At 37.0% G+C, this 21346-nt stretch overlaps 1 protein-coding gene across 4 annotated transcripts; it reads right to left on the bottom strand.

Moving 5' to 3' along the window:
* Positions 1-439: 439 nt before the first annotated feature.
* On the bottom strand, positions 440-20375 carry LOC104897016 (uncharacterized). 4 transcript variants are annotated; one of them, XM_048645938.2, is made up of 10 exons: positions 20077-20128; positions 17895-17963; positions 16252-16393; positions 16058-16133; positions 15633-15761; positions 14853-14935; positions 14686-14761; positions 4933-5124; positions 1434-1562; positions 440-1054 (listed from the first exon to the last, which is right to left on the bottom strand). In XM_048645938.2, the coding sequence occupies exons 3-10, from the start codon at positions 16284-16286 to the stop codon at positions 878-880; spliced, it is 897 nt and encodes a 298-aa protein (XP_048501895.1). In that variant the 5' UTR covers positions 16287-16393; positions 17895-17963; positions 20077-20128; the 3' UTR covers positions 440-877. The 4 variants fall into 4 exon arrangements, with proteins under 4 accessions (XP_048501895.1, XP_057251944.1, XP_010682128.1 ...); XM_057395961.1 differs by lacking the exon at positions 16252-16393 and having other exon boundaries at positions 20077-20375; XM_010683826.4 differs by lacking the exons at positions 16058-16133; positions 16252-16393 and having other exon boundaries at positions 20077-20373.
* Positions 20376-21346: the final 971 nt, after the last annotated feature.

Genomic DNA, 21346 nt, shown 5'->3' on the forward strand with positions numbered 1-21346 from the left:
TTGTATTTTTAAATTTTTTTTTTTTTTTTTGTTATCAATAACAACTTTGAATTGTAAAAAAAAAAAAAAATTAAGATCATAACATTTTATGATTTTTACATACAAATAGTGACATAATAGTTAAGTTCAAACTTTGTAAATTTCATGCTCAATTAATTTTGATGAAGTTTCAATTAAAAAAAAAAAACATTACTTTCATCCGCAAATGATGGAACAATTCCAGGATTTTCAATAAAAAAAACAAAAATTACAGCAGATTGATTACGAAGGAAAATAGTGTTGGATCTGGCAAAAGGAGGGGAGTCCGAATCTTCTTGAGTTTTAAAGAAACTCTACAAGGTAGAGTTATAATTAAGACATACATTTTAAATCAAGGCCTCATCTTGGTAGAAGGTAAAAAGATTTAGGGGTGAATTTTGATGAAATAAAATAGGAGAGATTTTAGAGAGAAAATATATGAGCCATTAATTTTTTATTCAACGGTTGATATTCCTCAAACTCTACCTTGTAAAGTTATTTTACAACTCTAAAGGATCCAAATACAAAAGGGAGAGGAATACTAACGTCCAATCAGCATCAATTACTAGTGCACTGGACATATTCACTACATACAAATTATATGACTCGAGGTAAAACATATTCCATGATTCATCTTAAGATGGTGACGTTCCAACATAGAATTTCAAAAGGGGTATGGGGATTATATTGATTACCTTAGAGCCCACAACCAAAAGGAATTAGGGCGAAAGGGATGAGGGAAGAAATCTAGAAGTTCTGTCTAAAACACTGCGTAGCACATAAGAGCGTCTTGAACATGAGGCTAACTGCTATCCTAGATGATATTCGGATGAAATAGATGCACATCACTTTTGAAGGCTCAATCATCAGCCTCGACAGTTTCGTTCTCGATGTTAGCTCCTTTGAGGTGCAGGTGTTTCTCCCGCTTCTGAAAATCCGTCAAGCCTTTCCCACTCCCAGTCACACCAACCTTGCCATGTGGATCATCTGGGGACTTGAAAATGCTGTCTTTTTTGCGCCCTGAGAAAAAACCAACCTGGTGGGTGGCATCAAAGTGCACCAAATTAATAGTCTTTAAAACACTATTCACAGGTAAACTGTTGATTATATGTTGCCAAAAATAGACTACATGATTTTTTTTAAAATCGGGTAATTTTGTCTCGAAGGAATCCCATCGTATCCTATTTGGAAGATCATGTAATCACGTAAGATTCTACTGGAAAGAAATAGTTCTAGTACCAGCCAAGAATTTAATCAAATGTAATGAAGCACAACAGAGAAAGACAAGCAAGAGGCAAGCATTCAACTTAGTGTAGATATGCAGAAAGTTAAGGAATTGTCAAATCTCAGAATCAATGTAAGCAGTAGCCTAGATCACAAGCAACCACAACAAACATATAACTTATAAACGGTACCTTTTTTGCGCGGCCTTTTGTAGTTTGAAACTGCTGCCAAGCATTTTGTCTTTTGTTCTGTGTCACCTCTAGTTGCTCAAATCGCACTTTCGACTTAAATGCATGTATCTTCTTACGTTTTGCTGCTTTCTGCACAGATCAGCACAAAAGTTATTATAATCATGGGAGATGATCAATGCAAATGCAATTGAGGAGGTGACACCCCAATCATTACATACATGTAATGCAAGATAAACACCAACACGAGTAAACAGACGGAAAGGAAAGGGTAAGTAGAGTTGCATTCACGACCAAATCTTTCCAACTTTAGAAGAAGTTGATTAGTTAGAAGGGAAAGACAATTGGATCCCTCCATTTCCCATTTCTCAGTCAATATCCAACTACGTAAAATGAGATCCATCATTCTATCTCTCTTCCTCTCACATTAAATCCTCACATCCAACCATATTCAGTGACAAGTCGGCCACTTAGCCTCATACTTGGATGGAATCCTTGAGTGACGTAATAAGCAGTATGTAATTCGATACAACAACATGAATGCGGGTTGCTACCTACTACCAAGCAGGACCAATAAGTTTACTAATTGAAGTCCAAACACTAACAAGATACATTAATAGCGAGGGAGAAAGGCTTGGATAAGAGAGAAAGTTACAGAAAAGAGAGATTATTCTCACGGAAACTTATATAAAACAAATACATATACCTCCTCTGTTTTTGACTCGTTCAACACTTTGATATTTGCACCATTCATATACTAACTTCAAACCGAAAAAAACTTTACTCGTACATAAAACAAATTCTAATATGAAGAAAATATTGTTTGAACTAAACTCATTGTACATTTACAAAATATGAAGTTTCAATTTTTTTTCACAAAAACATAATTAGAGATATTAAGGGTCAAATTTGTTCGTTGACAAGCGTCAAGTCAAAGCATTGCAACTAATGAACAGGAAGTATATTGAACCTACAAGAGTTTTTCATAAAAAAAGAATGAACCTGTAGTTCAAATAAGATGAACCATCCCCTTTGTGTAACATAAGGAGAGAGACTAAAAGTAAATGGTCCCCTCCATTTCTCTCCCCCCTCTCGCTACAGCCTGAAATAGCATGAAACATTCTGGTGTATTAGCATCACTCGGACGAGCGAAATCTATATGCTTTTAAGCTCCAAACTTTCCAGCTATGCCTCATTTGCATATCTAAGGTTTTCAATTTAAACCCTAGATATGAAATACCCTTGGATTTTTTCTAGCACAAATGACCAATCGCATGGGTCTTAACTCTTAAGAAACAAAGAAGGTAGGTTTGCAAAATTAATACATTAGGTCGTGATCATCAGCAATATGGTTTGCATTTGCTTCGTGTTTCAGGACCCACAAGTTGGGTTGGCAAGATCAATACATTGGGTCGAGATCATCAGCAATATGTTTTGCATTTGCTTCGTGTCTCAGGACTCAAAAGTTGGTTTCATTGTTCAAGGTGTCCAACCAACAATCCTGGCAACACCAAACTACTAGATCCTTGACCAAGAGAAGTTGCCGATATTCCATCCCCACCTTCTCTAATGAGGAATACAGCTTATTCCAGCCGACTTGGGCCCATTCCATCCAGCCACCACCCTAAGGATGTTTTTTTCGACGCGAAGTGATTTTCCATGAAAACTATTTTTCAAGAGAAAACAGAATTCTAGATTGATTTTCCTTTGTTTGGCGACACGTAAAGTATGAAAGATAAGTGGGAGGAGCAGGGAATCAAAACTCTCCCGTTCCGTTACAGAACGGCCGTTCTGTAACGGATTTTGGGTTTGTCGTTCCGCGAAATCCCGTTACGGAACGCCATAATAAAATTCACGTACTTCTCGCCGCGTTGTCCGTTCCGAAACGCGAACTCACCGCGTTAGAACGATTTTATCCCCGTTACATCCGTTCTTTTCAAACATTGGCCAATTTTTTTTTATGATTTAATTACATAGTTGAGGAACATGTTATTCTATTAGATTTGATTATATTATGTTCTAATAATGCTTCATAAACTAAAAAAATGCAAATAAGGTTAAAACATATTAATGTGAATTTTAAAAAAAAAAAATCACGCCGCGTCGGCCGCGAAACGTTCTATTTCGCCGTTACAAGCCGTTCCCGCGACAACGCGACCATTCCCGCGAATGCAACCGCGAGCGCATTTTTTTTCCTTGGGGAGGAGAGAGAAGATACAGCTAACTAAATATAGTGGAATAATGGAGAATGTGTGAGATCTTCATGGTATGGTTAAAGAGATAGGAATGAGTGTTTTTTGTCAAATGAGATGGATGGAGCCTTTGATAATGACCAAAAGTGTGGCTTCCCTTGCCTCGCGAGGGAAAGTTATTTTCCCCTCTTTGAAAAGAAAGCTCTAACCCATATATTCCCCTATCAAAGCGATCCAGACCAAACAAAGGCAAGTATGAGACAGCACTTTCCTCTGTTACACCTCCACTGAGGCATGTTTATTCCAGGCGTAAAAGGAGGGGGAAAGAAATCTAGAAGCTTCTGTTTTGGTGAGCTGGCCTATGATTGGCAATCATAGCAACATCAGCTAATTTGTCCTTATTAGTATGTAAGCTTTTTGTCTTTCAGTGAGAATAATTCCGTTGACAGGGATTTTCTAGGGCAGCCTATAGGAGTAAGCCTTTAGATAGGGAATGGAAGGGAAGAGAGAGGCATCCAGAAATTGAGAGTTATCTGAGTAATGTATGGAGAGTTTCCAGCCTCTCGAATTGCTGTGAGAATTATCTGGTTACACTTATCATTAATATTAACCCTCTTCTTCTGCATCTATTTCTTCTTCTTTCTTATTTTTCTTTCTTTCTTTTACTTGCTGAAATCTGAATATAAAGTTGTGATCTTTATTTACCTTGGGTTGTTAATACCAAGTGCAGAACTTCCAAGTTCATAACATCCTCCTGATTAAAACACACCCTAAATGAAATTGTTGTAGCTTAGTACATGTCTTGAGCCCAACCGGATTGCCCCACATTTGGGTACTGTGCATCAGGTCAACCGGCCCAAGCCTCCCATTCAGTTCACATATACTAGACGTGGAAGGAAGCAAAGGAAGAGGCACATCAACGTAAGTTGGTTAGGAGATCTTTTAGCATTTTTCGTTTGGGCGAAAAAAGAAAGGGTACATGAGGGAATTTACTGGAAGTTAGGTATGATGTCATTAAGAGGATATAAATAAAGAGGAGGGAGAAGGTATGCAGAAGATATAATTGTCAAATTTTCTCTTTATCCATATCCGGAGTTGCCAGGCACTCATAGCTCTGGCGTCATAATGCTTGATTGTTGATCTAATTGCTTTAATATACAAGCATCTATCTATCTTCCTGTATCCCATAATCAAATTTCTTTCAATCTCTCTCATATGTTCTTTAACAGTGGGAGCAGGGGTCACCTAGAAGTAAATCTATAGAAGAACACAGCAGCAACTAGCTATGCTACCAGAAAAGAAACTCTCACCACATCTTCAGGGTCTTCAGGATTTACACGAAGTTTTGCTGGTAAACTTCGTGACTGGAAGTCACCAGCTGCTGCTTGAGCAATTTTCCGTTTCAAGGCCTGTTTAGTAGCCTCAGCTTCCTTCTCAGCTTGCAATAACGCATCAACTGCTGCATCATCATCCTGAACTGATCGTACATTGGCAGGATCAACCTGAAAATCAAATCAACAAATCAAGAGGTGTCACTAGCACAACATAGTCCTCCAGGTGCAATTTCCAATATAAATTTCATATTAAATGTTCCGTTTCCCTGTTGATTCACATCAACCCTATCAAGGAGTGCAAGTAACAAAAAGAATTTTCATCAGCACCGTTAACTTATTGGGAATAGAGAATAATGGCAATATACAAATTCATCAAATAATTAAGACAGCAAAAGTAACATACTCCCTTCGTCTGTTTTTAGCTTACTTACTTGACTTTGGGAGAGAACCGAGGAAGTACAAAAGTATGGGAAAGAAATTAGAAGGTGGAGAAGGAAACTGAAAAGTGTGAGAGAAACTAAACAATGAGTTAAAATATTAAAAAGTGAATGACATGGGTGGAAAAGAGGAGAAAATAGATGGGACATGTTATCAAGAGTAGAAATAGCAACAATGTTTAGATTAAAAAGAAACAGACCAAAAGGAAAGTGTGTAGATTAAAAAAAAACATACAGAGTACTAAAGATTGAACCAGGACAGCCAGGCCGAAGCATGCACGACCCGACACAGCAGGGTATTGAATGTACTGGGCCATATACTATGCCTAGGCCATATTGTTGGATGGGAAAGCATGACGCGCATGAACTCCGGCACGGCAAAATATCAATCTACTAAGCATGCGACCTAGCAGGTTGACCCCACAGGCAGTGCCATACCTGGGCCTCAATTTTGTGTATGGCCAGCATAGCACAAGCATGACCCAGCATGCGGTGCCTGCCCAAGCCTTCGACACCCACCACGAGCATAGCCAGGTGCCATCTTTAAGACATACCACAATCAAAAGCAGAATAATAACAATTCTGGGAAAGAGTTTCTCAAAGCAGTATTGACTTCATCTTCTAAATCTAGAGTCCGTTTCTTGTTTTGATTTTTGCTGCACGATCGGAACACAAGATGCCAACTGGCAACAACAAGGTTTGAAGAGGTACAGAAAGCTGGGGAAGAAACTTTAGAAAGAAAAAAATGTGTCATCAAACAGTTCTCGTATTTAAATTTGAGTTTGAGATACTTTTGGAAACAATTTCTCTTTCGAGTTTTGCAGAAGCAGAAAAACAAATATAAACAAGAGGAGATTTTGAAGTAGAGGAAGAATTATAGAGCAAAAGCAGAAAAAGATCAGACAACGCAGACAAGGTCAAGCAGAGTATGTTGTGTCACCAACATACATACTGCGTACAGTCACACATAATGAACTTGGCTTTTTACGGCCTGATTCTAAAAGACAGCAAAACAACATCATGAACAATTAAGAATCAAGAATTATGAGATATATATAGCAAACAGGGAAATACCGCAGAAATCTTCACAGATGGGAGCCTCAAAGTATAAGCTATAGATCTAATTGTGGCCTGTAAGAGTCAACAATTTACCTTCAAATACATCATTAACATTTGTTTAATATCTAATACTCCCTCCGTCCCTAAATAGAGTGCCCATTTTTCTATTTATGTTTGTCCCAAATAGATTTTTCATTTCCTTATTTGGTATGGGTCCACCAATTAAAATACTACTTCCTCCGTTTCTAAATAAGTGCAACATAGAGAAGTGGCACACAGACCAATGTTCCTAGAGAGAGAAAGTTGGGGACCACACTAAAAAAGAGTTTAGGCCACTTAAGTGAATAAAATATCTACCCTAATTATCCAATAATTTTATATACCAACACCTTTCACTTGCCATACACCACAACAACACCACCACTGACCATCGCCACCGCCACCGCCGCCGCCACCACCACCACCAGCAGATAATTTCTTTCCCTCTCTGCCACCTCTGCCCACCGGAAAACACCCCATTTTCCCTCCCCCACTCCCGAAACCAACACCTCCCCTTCGAAACCACCCCCGAAATCACCACCATCTCCTTCGAAACCACCCCCAAAACCACCAACATCCTTTTCGAAACCACCCCCGAAATCACCACCATCCCCTTCGAAACCACCAAAACCACCAACATCCCCTTCGAAAACACCCATAATATTTACTAACCACCACCAGATCTAACACTACCGTCGAAGTGTTGAAATCAAACGCCGAATTTGGGGAAAGGTGAGGGAAGGAGAGGAGTTGGAGGAAAAGAAGGAGAGAGGAGGATAGTTGAAATTTCTAGAAAATAGAAGGCAATACCTGTAGGGTGGTGGTGTCGGTTGTGTGGTGTTGGTTTGGGGGTGGTGTCGGCGGGGTTGTGACGTCGGCCAGGTTGATGCTGGTGGTGTTGATTTAGTGGGTTGAGTTGACAAGAGTGGGAGTGGGTTAAGGAGAGAGAGAGGTGATGGGTTAAGTTGAGGAGAGAGAGGGTGGTGGGGTGGCTGAGATGAGTGAGGGGTTGGGTCACTTGGGTGGGTTGATTAATTAGTTATATTTAGGTTGGTAAATGATAAGTTGATTATGTTGTTGGAGAATTAAGTAATGGCAATTCTGTAAATAAAAAGAAAAAATCTTTCCAATTTAAGCTATGTTGCACTTATTATGACATTTCCTAAAATGGGAAATGTGGCACTTATTTAGAAACGGAGGAAGTATTAGTTTGCTTTCAACTTTTATAATATCACACACTTTACCATATGGCCCACATTCTCTTTCCTTAATAAACAATTCATAAGAATAATAATTATTAAGAAGAAATCATGTGTAGGACCAAATTAGACTTTACATATTATAAGAATCGACTTATGATTGATGGAGAAAGTTTTGCTAATTACTTCAAACGATCTGCAATTATAAGCAGAAGTTCGGAAATAAAAGTTAATGACCTGAAAAAGTATCTATTCACTTAACTTTTGAACTCTAGTATTAAACCAACATGAACTTGATATATTCACGTTCGACAAAGCTCAAAAGCTCGGATGTAACTGGAGTGCCTAGAGCTCAGCCGAGCAACCCCATGGTTGAGTTCAAATTGTTATCACTGTTAGATGTAGGCGCCAGAGGAGCTGTGAGGCCTCATTTTTTTTTCCTCTTTACTATAGGTGGATATTAAAATCAAGATATTATTTAGTTCATTCAACATCAGGAATGCAATATTATTGACTTTTTCCACTTGATGACACAAATTTCCTTGGGCTTATCTCTCTTTTAAAGCTTCGTTATAAATTTAACAGAAAAATTGATATGGATGCAAAGGCACTTGTTATCCATGAACCTATTGACTTGATCATGGAAACTCTAAGGTTTGAAATCAAGAGTAAGAATCAAGTCTTGGCTTGTATGGTGACATGGAGCATGGAAGGAGGTGTGGGATGGAGTGAAGAGGAGTCCTAGTTCTGTTATGATTACTTCTTGCTTGCTACATAGAATCCTAGTTCTGTTAGGATTGGTATGTTATTATATATATCTAGTAGATAGATTTTATATTTATATAGGATAAACATGTGCTTGTACATGTTATCTTTAGGCGTCTAGTTTTACTAATTAGATTAGGATAAATCTTTTATGTTTTCCTAGTTGGTTTGGCATAAGTTGTACCTTATAAATAGGGGCCGTGACTTTCATCAATAATATAGTTTTATTTTGTGTTTTATACATCTTCTTGATTGTTTGCTTGAGAGCTTGTTAATCAAACCATTAATAACTTTTAGGGATTGTTAAGTTTTTAGTGTTAAACATCTTAATTTTAGGAGTGATTTTAAGAGTGTTTAGATTCTTGTATTCAAGTTTCAAGAGTGATCTTGAATCAAGAAATATCCCCTTGTTCGACTATTATCATTGATCTTATTCGAGTTCTTGGAGTTAATTTCTTCAAGATTCTTATTCAACTTGATTATTAAGCTTATTAGTTTAGTAATCATATCAAGTGGTATCAGAGCTTTGAAGCTTATTGATTCGACTATCATGAAGCTTTAAAGGGCATCCATGGTCAACAAAAGCTCAATCATAGACATGCTAAGTGGGTGGAGTTTCTCCAATCATTCACAATTTCTTCAAAATACAAAGAAGGTAAGGCAAATGTGGTGGCAGATGCATTATGTAGACGTTCCTACTTATTGACAATTGTGGATGCACAACTTGGTGGTTACACACTGTGCTACTTGTCAAAAGGCTAAGAGTACCTTTCACAACCCCGGCCCGAATGATGTGGAGGCACTGTGCTAAAATTTGGACTCCCTCTTGTCAATTATGGACTCTAACTTCTCTCACTTTGTAAATGTAATAAATCAGAAATTAACATACACCAACATCAACAAGCAAGAGTTAGAATTTCAAATGAGTAATGAATAAAATTAAATTAAGCAAAATACCATTACCTAAATATCTGAATTTTTAGATTCAAATTTAGAGAGCATAAACATCAATCCTCGTAAGTCCAGGATCATTACAGATAGCACGGGCAAGCTCACTTAAAACGACACTTTAAAATCATTTTGACTCAAAACCCATTTGAAAAACATAATCATTCAATGTCAAAAGGATACCATCAATACTCGATTTGAAAGACCCGTCTAAATCATTCTGAAGCAAAGACACCACATTTTTCAATTTCACAAAATTAATCTTCGAAACTCCTTCCCTACTAACCCTCTCTCTCCCCCCCCCCCCTCCTTTCTAATTGATCATTTGAGCTAAAACCAACTATGTGGGCATCATTATTTTCATCATTCCCATCAAATTCAAGTGTCAATCTAAATTCTTTGGAAGAAAAAACATCATGGGTGTCAACAAAACCCGCACCATTTTCCAGTTCTACCTCTTCATAAGTAGAAAAACTTACTTTTTCTCGTTGATGTGAATTTTGTATCTTCTTAGTACTTCATAGCGTGTAAGCAGTAAGCCTAGTATTACAGATTTCTCATTTTTGGTTGACAGAATAAGTTAAGTGGTTGAGAAAAGTGAGGAGAAAGTGCATCTGTTAAGGAGAAAAGTACAGAGAGAGATAAAAACTAAGGAGAGAAATCTGGGTAGTGTGCAAATAAAGTGTAATGTGCAATCAGTGGCTCTATTATGTGGTATCCTGTATTTTGGGCTGCACTAGTTTAATTTTTTTTTTAAGTTTGAGGTCTTTGTAATTATGAGGCCAGTCCCACTTTGGACCAAGCCGGGCCTGACCTTTCATAAGGGTCTCTATACACCTAGCATGGATTTCATAGTAAGGTTGCCTCGAACTCAAAGAGGGAAGGATGTCATAATGGTGGTTGTATATCGTTTCTCTAAAATGGGTCACTTTGTTCTTATGCACAAGGCTGATGATGCAACACATGTAGCTGACTTATACTTTAGAGAGATCATTAAAGTGGGAGACCAAGGAGCATTGTATCTGATAGGGATTCTAAATTCCTAAGTCACTTTTGGAGGTGTTTGTGGCGCATGGTTGGTACTAAGCTACTCTTTAGTACTAGTCACCATCCTCAAACAAATGGCCAAGCTGAGGTTACCAATCGCACTTTGGGGGCTTTACTAAGAGGTTTGGTGAGTAAGACATAAAAGGATTGGGATATCAAGCTTGCTCATGCAGAATTTGCTTATAATAGAGCACATTCATCTACTACATCTCATTCACCATTCGAGGTAGTATATGGTATTAATCCTTTACTTCCTATTGATTTTGTTGCTATGCCTAAACATGACATACATACGGATGCAAAGAAGAGATTGGAAGCATTCAACAAGACTTTGAGCAAGTGAAGGCTAGGATTGAGAAGATGAACATCCAATACAAGACAAGGGCTAACAAAGGGCGCAAACAACATAGGTTCAAGGCGCAAATTTGTAGGTGGTCTAGAGACCACGTAGAGCATCATGCTCTCTGTGCAAAACGCACACAACAATTTTTAAAACACCTGATTTTTTTCAACCTAAAATATATGTTCTTTACTATTATACTATGTTTTTTTTCAAGTATTTTTTTTTACCTAGAAAATATGTTCTTTAAAAAAAATTATGATTACCTATTTTTTTTTTGTGAATGAAAATTATACAAGTCTTAATATTGAAATTCATGTTCTTTTTTAGTACTCATGTTCTTTTATAGTTGGAGATTAAACACCATACAAATTACAAAAGAACATGTGTATATAATACTCGAGAAACAAAATACTATTATAAATATAAAAATAAGCATGAAAAGAACATTAAGGTATAAAACAAAGAACACCATATTATTGTAAAAGAACATAAGCATATAAGACTTTGTAGCTTTCAATTATTTTGTTTTATTTTTCCACTTCTCTACCTGTCATTTTCATTACTTGTTTTTTTAGTCCTTTGTTGAAGAATGCATATCGAGCATTTTTTTTTGTTTCTGAATTACATATTTACATATGCATATGTTCCGTAATTCTTTTTATGGTGTTTTTTGTTTGATATTTTCATGTTCTTTTTATGTTTATTTTCATTTTGTTGTGATTTTTTTATAATATTTTGTATCTCAAGTCTTATATGCTTATGTTCTTTTATAATTAGTATGATGTTCTTTGTTTGGTACCTTCATGTTCTTTTGTATGTTTTTATTCATTTTTGTGATTTTTAAAAAAATTTTATAATTTTTTTTCTTAAGTCTTATATGCTTATGTTCTTTTACAAAAGGAATTTTTGTGGAGTTATACATTTTTTAAAAAAAAATTTATTTCCTTTTCTTCAAATTGCGTTTGATGTTGAAGGTTATGCGTTTTGGAGTAGGACCACGTAGAGGAAGGTGGTCTCTAGTCCACCATCCACGCTTTGGGTTCAAGGTTGGTGATCTTGTGTGGATACATTTGAGGAAAGAAAGGTTCCTTAGCAAGAGGAAGAATAAGCTCACGCCTCGAGCAGACGATCCATTTGAGGTAATTGGAGTCATTGGGGATAGTGCTTACAAAATAGACTTGCCACATGAGTTTGGGAATGAGAGTGCTACTTTCAATGTGGGTGATCTATCTCCTTACTACGATGATGAGAATTTGAGGGCAAATTCTTTTGTGGAGGGGGAGAATGATATGGATGCAAAGGCACTTGTTATCCATGAACCTATTGACTTGATCATGGAAACTCTAAGGTTTGAAATCAAGAGTAAGAATCAAGTCTTGGCTTGTATGGTGACATGGAGCATGGAAGGAGGCGTGGGATGGAGTGAAGAGGAGTCCTAGTTCTGTTATGATTACTTCTTGCTTGCTACATAGAATCCTAGTTCTGTTAGGATTGGTATGTTATTATATATATCTAGTAGATAGATTTTATATTTATATAGGATAAACATGTGCTTGTACATGTTATCTTTAGGCGTCTAGTTTTACTAATTAGATTAGGATAAATCTTTTATGTTTTCCTAGTTGGTTTGGCATAAGTTGTACCTTATAAATAGGGGCCGTGACTTTCATCAATAATAAAGTTTTATTTTGTGTTTTATACATCTTCTTGATTGTTTGCTTGAGAGCTTGTTAATCAAACCATTGATAAATTTTCAGGATTGCTAAGTTTTTAGTGTTAAACATCTTAATTTTAGGAGTGATTTTAAGAGTGTTTAGATTCTTGTATTCAAGTTTCAAGAGTGATCTTGAATCAAGAAATATCCCCTTGTTCGACTATTATCATTGATCTTATTCGAGTTCTTGGAGTTAATTTCTGCAAGATTCTTATTCAACTTGATTATTAAGCCTATTGGTTTAGTAATCATATCAAAAATATTCGAAGAACAAGCTCCCAAAGTACATTTTAGGGTCAATAAGGCCGGAACAAATTGACCCTATGATACACCACCAACATGTAAAATATTCTCCCTAGTAGCAATTGATGGTTTAAACCATATGTCTGGTAAAGATAATGTCCATCATAGTCTAGATATGCAATCTCCAATATAAATGGCGATTCGGAAAGCAATGAATCCCATAATGATGACAATTGACAGAGATATGTAATAGATTGGCCTAGGGGGAAGGGGCACTTTTGGTAATGTGTGTTAGTTCGTTATGGGTTAACGTGAGGAATAAGGAACTAAGTTAGTTAGAGGAGAAAGTCGGAAGATCCTCTATAAATAGAGAGTAGGGAGAAAGAAGCCATGTTAGAAAATTCTAGTGAGAAATTAGTAGTGTTAGCTTGGGAGAGTATCATTCCTCTCCAAAGAGTGGCTAGGTTGTACTCGATGATTTAATCATCAATTCAATCATATCTTTGCTTGTTTTCCTTAATCATCTTTATCACTTCCATAATCACTATTTTATGCCATTAATCTAGTGTTTATCACAATGGTATCAAAGTCGTACGTTCCTTTGTGGCCCAGCTGCAACGCCAAACTCGACATTTGTAGGAGCTATGGTTCGACGACAAACATTTAAGGACAAAAAGGAAGAGCTCATTATGAGGTTGGACAAGATGTTCAAGAGACATTCTAAATACATGGAAGAAACCATGAATATGTGGAAGGAGGAGGAGATGCGCATAACCTCCATTTTTATATTGGGGAAAAGAAAGAGGTGGAGGAAAGGTGCTCCGAACTCGCGGCCAAAGTAGCACCTCCATACCTACTGTTGAAGTTATTAGCAGTCCAGGAGACAAAAAGTCAGGTGCCCTGGTGATAGGCAAAGATGATGACCACGTGGCGGGGGGAAAGTATGGTGATACGATTGAAACACTACTATAGAGAAAGAAGGTGACTCAACGACGACTGAGGTCAATGGGTCGTATGGTGCTGCACGAGTGAAAGGAGTTAACCACCATCAGTTAGGAGGAAATTTTCGAATCAGACCGGAGAATTATATAAAGGTGAAGAAGACTTCTCCGCCCATAGTAAGCCTGGTTATTTTGGAGGTGGTTTTACGGGCAGTGGTCAAGGATCCTTTGGTGATGAGGTGGATGGTGGAAAATGTGGCTTCGTTGACCACGACAGGAGAAGAAGAGATTATGGAGCCTATGTGGGATCCGGATATGGAGGTGGTCCAGATGGGATCACTTGTAGAGCTTTTGAGCTTTTGGCGGCCTGCTGGAGGTGATCTTGGAAGGAATGACAAAGTTTATGGTGGCATCACCGGTCAATATGTGAAGACAAAACAAAGGTGGTGGAAATTGAGAAGAAAATTGTCGATGGTGGCCACCATGCGTGGTGGAGAAGACAAAACAAAGCAGATTTTTCAGACTTTTCCTTTGCATTACATTAGAGCCTCTGTTACCTTGAGAAAAAAGTGATTCTAGAAGCCCCTACTAGTAAGGGCAACTCAACTCAAAAATTACAGCAAAATCACGTGACATCAACTCTTGAGGGCCAGATTTCAATTTCAAAATCCACTTTCCTTACTCATTTTGATAATGCACTTTTGGTAATGTACATTAGGTTGTTATAGGTTAGCTTGAGGAATAAGGAACAAAGTTAGTTAGAGGAGAGAGTAGGAAAATCCTCTATAGATAGAGGGTAGGGAGAAAGAAAGGCATGTTGAAAATTGTGGTGAGAAATTAGTACGTGTTAGCTTGGGAGAGTCCCATTCCCCTCCAAAGAGTGGCTAGGTTGTAATCGATGATTTAATCTCAATTCAATCATATCTTTGCTACAAGATCACAGCATAAATATTTATAACTAAGAACAGCTCTCAAAGTAAAATCATGATCATACCTCTTCTTTATTTCCCCATTCTGCAAAGCGGACAAAGTAGCCATTTGGAGTGTAAGCCTCGACAATTGCGTCATACCTGAACATTTAACTAATCAAACACAGAACAGAAGGCAGAACAAAGAGCAAAAGCAACTGTATACTACTAAAAACATGATGCCCCAACTTACCACTCTCCATCTTCACTCCAAACTGCTTGAATTTTCGTTCCAACAGGAAATCTATCCTGCTGATCTGAACTGTTCATGGAGTCCTGAAAAAAGAAAAGTTAAAGTTAAGACATCATCAACACCAACAGAAGGTGGGATCTCAAACGAAACATGACTACAGAAATTTGCAGATACAATTAAGAAAAATATATTAAAAAGAACCACAGAGAATATATTGCCAAATATAGAAACGATACAAGTAATACAGAATTGCCAAAAAAGGGAAACAACGCAAGTAAAAAAAACGGAGGAATATTAAGTAATAACTAAGCATTAATATTACTGATCCATGTGCAATTTTGTCATAGATTCCTAAATTATCATTTCTGAAAATGTATTTAATACTTACTGTTAGCCCTTAGGGATGCATACATCTGAATTGTACAATTCCATCCAGAGATATAGAAATTTGGATGAAGATGAAAAGGCAGGAGCCGGTGTTATAAAGAATATTAGAGCACAAAGTATCTTTACAGCCTCTTTATTTATTAAGATATTGTCAGTCATTTACCATGATCATCATGAGGACAATGGGTAAAACAAGATAGAGCATGTTATATAGGAGACAATGACAGAAAAAAGCTAGAGGCCCATCTTAGCTGAACAATCAATGGGGCGCATATTTCAAGACAAAGCCACGCTTAAAGTGTCAGAATTAAAACTTATGAGAGTTTCTTCACCAAGAACAGCCTATCAAAACAGCCTCACGCACTATATATTTTGAGAACTTTCGGGAACTACCATTTCATACTGAGCTATCCTATCTGACATCTGCAGAGTGTCAGATGTACTTGCACTTGTATTGATAGCTGAAACAAAATTCTCATTTTGCTTTGCAGTCTCCAGTAGCTCTTCTGTCAAAGCAATCACCTGCGAAATACAATTTCATCATTAAAGACATGCAAAGATACAATTTAAGCCTAGACAATTGTTAAATTCCAGACTTAGAACATCGAGGTCAACTCCTGAAAGACTGAAATCATGAGGAAGAGTGCAGGGGTGAAACATCCAACACATAGCAGACCTGCACAGAAACCAAGATAGAAGTGATGGGCATCTGGATGAAAGTCCAATTGTCTAAAAATCTCTAGGCATTTCTCTACTCCCATTACAGCTGCCCATAAGCATATGATATGAGCCAAACGTGACCTAAAAACCAATTATACCTTTAAAATAAATATTAAGCAGAAATCCACCGAAGAGCAGCTGCTTTCTGTTGCTTGTTGAGCAGCACAACGATTCCTTAGCAATACATAGTAAAATTTAAAAAACAAAAAGAGGCGAGCGGGAGGGAGGGTTCTAACTTGAAGCCCATACCAATTGACAACTATTAACAGTAAAAAGTTTCATGTTTTCTTACCATTCTTCCATTGGAACCACGTAATCGTCTAACATTAAGCAAATTTTCACAGCTTTTTCTACTTTTTAGTTTTCCCTTTCTTGGGTCTTGTTCATTTCTTTGCCCTTTCTTCTTTTGCTCGCTACTTTTTAATCATGCCTTCCTGATTATCACAATTTACTATATAGTAGGATTTGAAAAGTAATTACATAAAAAACACATCAAAACGAAAAGAGAATAAAGAGGACTAGAAGTCCTCCAAAAATCAAGGAAAAGTAAAATAAGATACTTCCTCCCTTCCCATTTAATTGCAACACTTCCAGATTCACGCTTACTATTGCACAATTTACACTATTAATATCGCAATGTACCATATAGTAGCACTTGATAAGTAATTACAAAACAAATCAAAAAGAAAAGAAAAAGAGGACTAGAAGTCCTTCACAAATCAAGGAAAAGTAAAAAAAAATAAAAATAAAAAAAATACTTCCTCTGCTCCCATTTAATTGCAACACTTCCAATGTCATGCTTACTAATGCACACTTTACATTATTAATATCTTTAATTATGTTTTGGTACAAATAATAAAAATTAGATCTTTTTTCAACAGGTAAATGAAGGTCCTAGTGAAATCCCTATCTCAAGGAGATTATAAAAAATAGATATTAATAAAATACACATTTAGATGAATCCAACAAAATCCCGCATGACTATATTTTTCCATACATATGAAACACAAAAGCTAGTCATATGAGTGACTGTGTGCCAAAACTCGAAGTGTTCGACTAAATGGGAGCGAAGGAAGTATATAATTTCGCATTACAAATCAAGGAACAACCCATGAGCATGAGCCTAGAGAGAAGCTAAATACACTACTGGATCCCATAAGGAAACCAACAACGATTTCCAGCCAGACAACTCTTGTTATTCCACTCAACCCAAAGCACCCACATATAAGCAGAAAAAAGAGCCTGCCACAAAAGGATGGTTTTAGACACCCATATAAACTGAAATCTCTTTCAATAAACACAGACTCATTGTCAAGCAGCAAGATGATCCCTCTTCTCTTCACCTACCTCACACCCAAGGGGAATCTCTCATATGAGCCTCTCCACTCTCCTTATTATACTAGTCATAAGCTTAAAAGGGGGGCAAAATAATATAAAGGCAAAATTGACCAAAGAAACATAAGCCCTTGTCCAAATAGTAGCATAATTTCTAAAAGGCACTCCAACACATTAAGATTTTTCTACTTACAAAAGATTATTGCATATATAAATAACCAATGCATCCGAAATTCTATAACAAGCTAACAATGCTGTGGACTAGTCTCATAATAATATACAAATAGACTACAAGCTTAGAAAACCATATTGAGCTCCTCCATTATGAAATTTAACATTCGAGCAAAGACAATTAATATGAGAAAAATTAATTTAAAGATATTATATAAAGAACATTATAAAATCTTTTATCCTAGCCAACTTTTAGTCCAGCCTCCCAAACAGATACTATTGGCTCTGCTGTTAGCTACGACAGCCGCAGGCCCGTTTCATCCCTAAAACCCCAACAGAAGCATTCATAATAAAGTAAACAAAGATAAAACCGCATAAATAAATAATATTCTTGGGGAAGATGTCAACAGAAGTTTTGGTTATAATCACCTCTTCAAGCTCCTTTTCCATGTCCTTATATTCGGGATTGACTGGGTCATCCTCCAAGAGCAATTTGACCTGAAAATGAAAAAAAAAAAGTAGTTAAAATGCAATTAATACGCCTACAGAAACAATAATAAAATCAACAAGAAGAGATAAAAGAAGCCGCCAAGTAAAACTCAATCCACATGGTCAGAAGTCAGAACTAGTCATTATAAACATGCACTATTCATATAAGAACCCAAAGAGACTCCTTTTTTTCAGCAGTATGCAACCTATCAAACCCTCTCTTAGCCTATTAATCAAAACACAGTGACTCAGTGGCTGCCCGAGTGAAATTGGGATTAAGGTCCTGGGTTTGTAAATGGAGATGGCAACCGATTTTGGGGATCCCACATGTTGCTTGATAGACAATAAAAGAATCATACTGTTGCTTACAGCTTTCATTGTGTCCTTATCTTACCCATATCAGCAAACGGGAGAGAAGCTAGTCTCCCAGAATGTTTCAGGATTAATTGCAGTTTATTTCTATGAAGAAACCATATGAAACTACGAATATTAAAGATTGAACCCACTATTTTTCTCTTCTAGCCACAGGAAGCTCTGTTTAAAAGTTATAAACGGATTGCACAGCTCCTTGATTGGTTATTTAGAAAGTCCAAATCACCACTCCAACTGTCAGTGCCAAATTACATAGCCTTACAAACCTATCTGTATAACAGAAGCTGGGCCCTGGGAAACTTCGTACTAGCAAGAAACAATAGAAAAATTCATAATATAAATAAGTAGGAGTATGGAATAGAGACCCAATATGAAAGAACCAATAAACCATCTCACAAGAGCTCCTTTCCATTTTCCCACCAATTTTACTAATGTCTATGCACTCACTACTTGCAACAAGAAGGTATCTGTCAAAAATGTATAAAACAAGACTAAAATATATGCACAGGGGTGCAAACAAATATTAAAACAAGTGCAAGAACGTCAAAAGATTGGCCATCACAATTAGCTTAAATGAAAATCATCCCCACTGAGTCCTTTCCTCTGTATGACAATCACAAACCAGAAGGTCTATACAAATGGAGGCTCCGTAGTGTATGTAGTTGGTAATGATGATGTTTAGTGCATGAGTCTAAGCATGTGTTGCTATCTGCTTAGAATTCTTGGAAACTAGACGATTGAGGCTAAGTTGAAGGCTTGAAGCATAACAAGAATTGGATTGTGAACTTTGAACGGAGGAGGATCCTAATCAAGATACTCTATAACTAGAAGGGAGAAAAGCACGCAGCACGAGTGTTTAAAGTACTTGCCATCTGTCTTCCAGAGAATGGAAACACTGACCAAGATATTTTGTTCGAGAACACGTCTAAATAGTTTAAACAAAGAGGAGCATCCGCAATTCTATAATGTTGCTCGTCCAACTGTACTCCGGAACAGAATGAAGATAATGTATTGGCAAGAATGTTAGACCATAGAGACGCTATCATATCCCATTTAGGTTGGGCCAGCCTCTTTTTAGGGTGGGCCAGCCTCTTTTTAGGGTGGGCCAGCCTCTTTTTAGGGTTCCCATACTTTGGTATCTATCTTCATGATGATGTCATGCTTGCTTTTGGTACAGAAAAACAAATTTTGATCGAACCTATATTTTTTGCTCAATGAATCATCCATCTAGAAAAAGACGACTATGAAAAAACCTCAATCACAAAGAGACACTAAGCACAGTCGGCTGCAACAAATACTTCTAACAATAGCCTTCAAGAAAATTAAATTCACAGCCTTATCTACGCGATCAAGGAAACATGATACTGGTTCGAATTTGGAGGTTAATTTAGTATTTGTGTAGCCTCCTTAACCTTATATTCGTATTCATATAAAATTGTTCTTTGAAAATTAATAAAAACTTCAATTCATCTCCAAATATACAAGAGCATCAAAGTTCAAACTTCAAATGAATTACCTATATTAAGATAAAGCAGTACATGCAACAAATCTAGAAACAACATAAAACAAATTTCCTCGTCTAATCGAGTAATTAACCATCCGGTAGACAGCAATAAAGCGTAGACCTAATTGTCTGAAATACTAATAACAAAATTGAATAACAATAAACCCTAATTCGCAAAACCTCATGTCAAATTGAACCAAATAATAGTAGGAAAAACGAAATTAGAGGAGATAAGATAAAAATTACTTGTTGAAGCTGTTCTTTGTAGGTAGAAATGCTAGAGGTTAGCTCTTGTATGCTAAGCTCTTCACCGCCTTCCATTTTTGGTTCGTCTTTTTCACAAATTTGAAATTGAAATTGAAATTGAATTGAGAGATGAAGAGAGATAGAAAAAGAGGAAAGGAAAGAATATTGTCGGGAAAGAAGAGGATGACTCACTGACGGTAAATCAATCAAATGAGTAGTCGGAGTGTGTTAAAGCGAGTCCGGCTATTTGCCGAACCGTTAGGTGCCGAAGAAACTTCCCCCTCTTTTTTTTTTATTTTTACTCTCGTTAATTTTTTTATTTTTTCTTTTGGCAACAAGAGCATACATTGATAAAAATATTAAAATATAAGTGAGCCCATTTGCCTAACTTCTATGAGTAGGTTATGGACTTTGGTTATTTGCGGGCTCGCAATACATAGACTATCAAGTTTATCCTTAAACCCACTACTAGACGACATCAGACTAGGACTTAACACATTACTAACATTTGACTTGCTAAAAACATCCAACTTCAGACAAGGACTTGACGCATTAAGAACATCTGAGTTATTGTTAGAAACACAAGAGCTTGAAGCTAGTTTTTTCCTTGATCTTTGGGAAGGATCATCAAGGAACCCAGATTTCCTCTTCATTCCTGCACGCAACTTGCCAATAACATCAAACTTAGGAAGAAAATTGGACCTTATCTTACTAATAGTCTTCAAGGTTCTCCTGGAGTTCCCAAACTGTGATTGGGTTTTGCTACGCTTTCCTCGTCCTTGAGATTCCTTAGAGGCTAATGAAAGACACCCACTAGCTGGAAGACTGGATGAAACAACTGGACTCGTCTGGGCCAGCTGGGGTCTACTAGTTGTTATCTCCTTTCCAATAACACTTGTAGACTTGGCCACCTCGCTTTCCATCAAGAAATCTTCACTTTCCTGGAGAGTTAAGATAGAATTATCAACTTCACCCTCTCTATTAGGGCGACTATGCTCACTCACAGGTCCGCCTTGCATTATGGTTTTCCCCTCGGTGCCCTCCTTTGTGAAATTAGCAACTCGAACACGAACTACCATGTATGACCCCGATGTTGGATTATACAATTGCAATGATTTCCCTTGCCTCGGTGATTGAATAATATTATTGGACAATTGTAATGAGGAGCCCGACCTTCTTCGGTTAATAAACCGATATCTTGGCTCTACCTGATTTGGTTTTTCAGGTTTGGAATCACTCACACTCTCCTTAACACACTCCATTTCAATAT

Source organism: Beta vulgaris, chromosome 6 (assembly GCF_026745355.1).
Source record: "Beta vulgaris subsp. vulgaris cultivar EL10 chromosome 6, EL10.2, whole genome shotgun sequence".
Classification (NCBI taxonomy): Eukaryota; Viridiplantae; Streptophyta; class Magnoliopsida; order Caryophyllales; family Amaranthaceae; genus Beta; species Beta vulgaris.